General features: G+C 37.5%; 2 protein-coding genes across 2 annotated transcripts in view; both read right to left on the reverse strand. All coding sequences in view use genetic code 11, as the record gives it.

Moving 5' to 3' along the window:
* Positions 1–1,259, reverse strand: part of EGR_10521 (hypothetical protein) — a gene marked incomplete at both ends in the record, with an annotated part of 2,815 nt that extends 1,556 nt beyond the window's left edge. Inside the window, 2 exons of the mRNA XM_024499770.1 lie at positions 899–1,103; positions 1,211–1,259. Of these exons, the coding sequence (XP_024345810.1) occupies positions 899–1,103; positions 1,211–1,259 (254 nt within the window). The remainder of the gene's footprint in view (positions 1–898; positions 1,104–1,210) is intronic.
* A 45-nt stretch (positions 1,260–1,304) lies between these two features.
* EGR_10522 (hypothetical protein) overlaps positions 1,305–2,125 on the reverse strand; it is a gene marked incomplete at both ends in the record, with an annotated part of 5,142 nt that continues 4,321 nt past the window's right edge. The window contains one exon of the mRNA XM_024499771.1: positions 1,305–1,504. Within this exon, the coding sequence (XP_024345811.1) occupies positions 1,305–1,504 (200 nt within the window). The remainder of the gene's footprint in view (positions 1,505–2,125) is intronic.

Here is a 2,125-nt window from a genome sequence, read left to right on the forward strand (position 1 = left end):
CCTTTAAATGCAAAAGCCTGCATTTCTTAGTACTTGAACACCAGAATTTGTCCATGAGGTGGAAGACCTGGTCAACAAATTCGTGCAAATCAAGTGACAAGTTTATCATGCACTCTGCCTTGCCATGAATTTAGTTTTGACGTAAATGATGCAGTTGTTTAAACGTGATAATTCAAATATTCAAAATATTTAGCTTTTACCACTTTTGCACTCCGCGAACGTGTGAGTGCCTCCATAAAGTATGCATCACTTTCGCAGAAGTTGCATTAAAATTCAGTACGCTACAGCACGAATTAACTCTTCAACGCTAAACTCAATTATCAAGCCTGTCAAAAGGATGACAAGTCAATTTTAGACGTTATTAGCCTCTGACACACAAGCATCACCTTCATGCCAAACTTTGGTCAAAGGTAATCAAGTCGATGACTGAAATTAACCTTTTCACAGAATATCCCCAAGCATTTTATCAAAGTCAGCCATGCACTTTCACCTCCAAAATATGCATTTCTGCCTTGAATTACTTAAGTCCTGCTGTCATGGTGCCTTTCATCCATTAATACTTGCTGGGTCAAATTAACTGTCACATCTCATGGAGAGCTTAAGGTTACACAAATGCCCTTTAAGTAATTGGCTTGCACTTTAGGTAAGTTACTCAGAAATTTTTTGAACTAAAATGCCAAAACATAGCCAGATTACCAAAAATTTACTTTAATCGTTTGTAATGTACTGTCTTCGTGCATAAATTTTTGAATTTTTCCTTTTGAGAAATGAGCGCATGAATGGAATAGCACTGACGAAGGCAGCCAGAAGAATCTCAAGACGACCCAATTACATATTCGCAGCGAGAGAAAGAAGTTGTACCGTCATGATTTAAATGAAAATATCCCAACACTATTACTTGTTGAATTTGTGAATTGCGTCCTCTTGTTGGAGGAAAGTAGGTATTAACAGAAGCATTTCATTCTTTAAGTCAAATCTTACTAATGAACTTGACTCCAGCAAATCCTCTTGAAAGCTTCTCCTGTTGGAATGGATCCTAATCAATCGTCTGGATAACCGCACGAGAACATGATGAATTTCGCAGTGTAATATGCATCTACAGTCTAGATTTTAGGAGTTTTAATTTTGTGGTTAGTTTGCCAGCAATCTAAAATGCACATCAACAAAACACAAAAGCGTGCTAGGTATTTGACCTGGCACCTTTGCTTACCATGGTATACAATTCCGTCTTTTGTGCTACATAATGTAGATGTTATCATCAGTGACAAATTGTTGGTTGTTGCACACTTTTGATGATAGTCCCACTAACATTCAACAGATGTAGAGTAAGCTCTGTTTGATAAATAGGTCTTGGTCAGATGCACTTTTTCACTGTAACTACTGTTAACTGGATGGGTTCTAAATCGAAAATGGTCCTGCTGGAAAAGGAAATAAATTAAATATTTTGGAAAGAGAGTGACATTATTTTGTCTAATTACACAAAGCATTTGTCCATTTTGCATTGCTTAAAGTGGTAACATGAGAAATGATACATTTTTACCTGTCCATCTGAAACAGGAAAAAAGTCAAGAACGTCATATTTCTGCGGCAAATGCATTGTCTGTAGAGTGTGCAGGGACGAGTAACAATTGCATTCTGACTCGTTTCCCTAATTACGCGCGACGAATTGATATTCTGGATCACCGTATGTCTGGCTAAGGAGGCTCGTGAATTGCCTCAGGTTGCACCCTCGTCCAGATGTGTGGCCCTTTGTTCCCACCAATTTTGAGGCAGAGAAGTTTGCACATCCCTTGATTTTGCATCAAATTTTTCCAACCTTCTGCACAATCTTAATACTTGCACCTAACCAAAATCATATTTGATTAAAAGTAACAGGAAATATGTGTGCAAGACTTGATTGCAAACGTTTAAGTTAAATATTAGTCGTAAAGGAATAACAAAGGTTTTCTTGATATTGCTTTATGCATTCCAATAAAAACAAAATCACTAGAATCAAAATTTGCCCCCCAATAATAGTGCTGTGATGCGCCGTAGAATAACACGAGATGCATTTCTTCATTTTCGACACAAATCACGGCACATGAAAGGCAACGTTTGCACAAAAGTAGGCAGTCAAAATTCCGTA

The sequence above is a fragment of the Echinococcus granulosus genome (genome assembly GCF_000524195.1).
Source record: "Echinococcus granulosus chromosome Unknown EG_S00229, whole genome shotgun sequence".
Classification (NCBI taxonomy): domain Eukaryota; kingdom Metazoa; phylum Platyhelminthes; class Cestoda; order Cyclophyllidea; family Taeniidae; genus Echinococcus; species Echinococcus granulosus.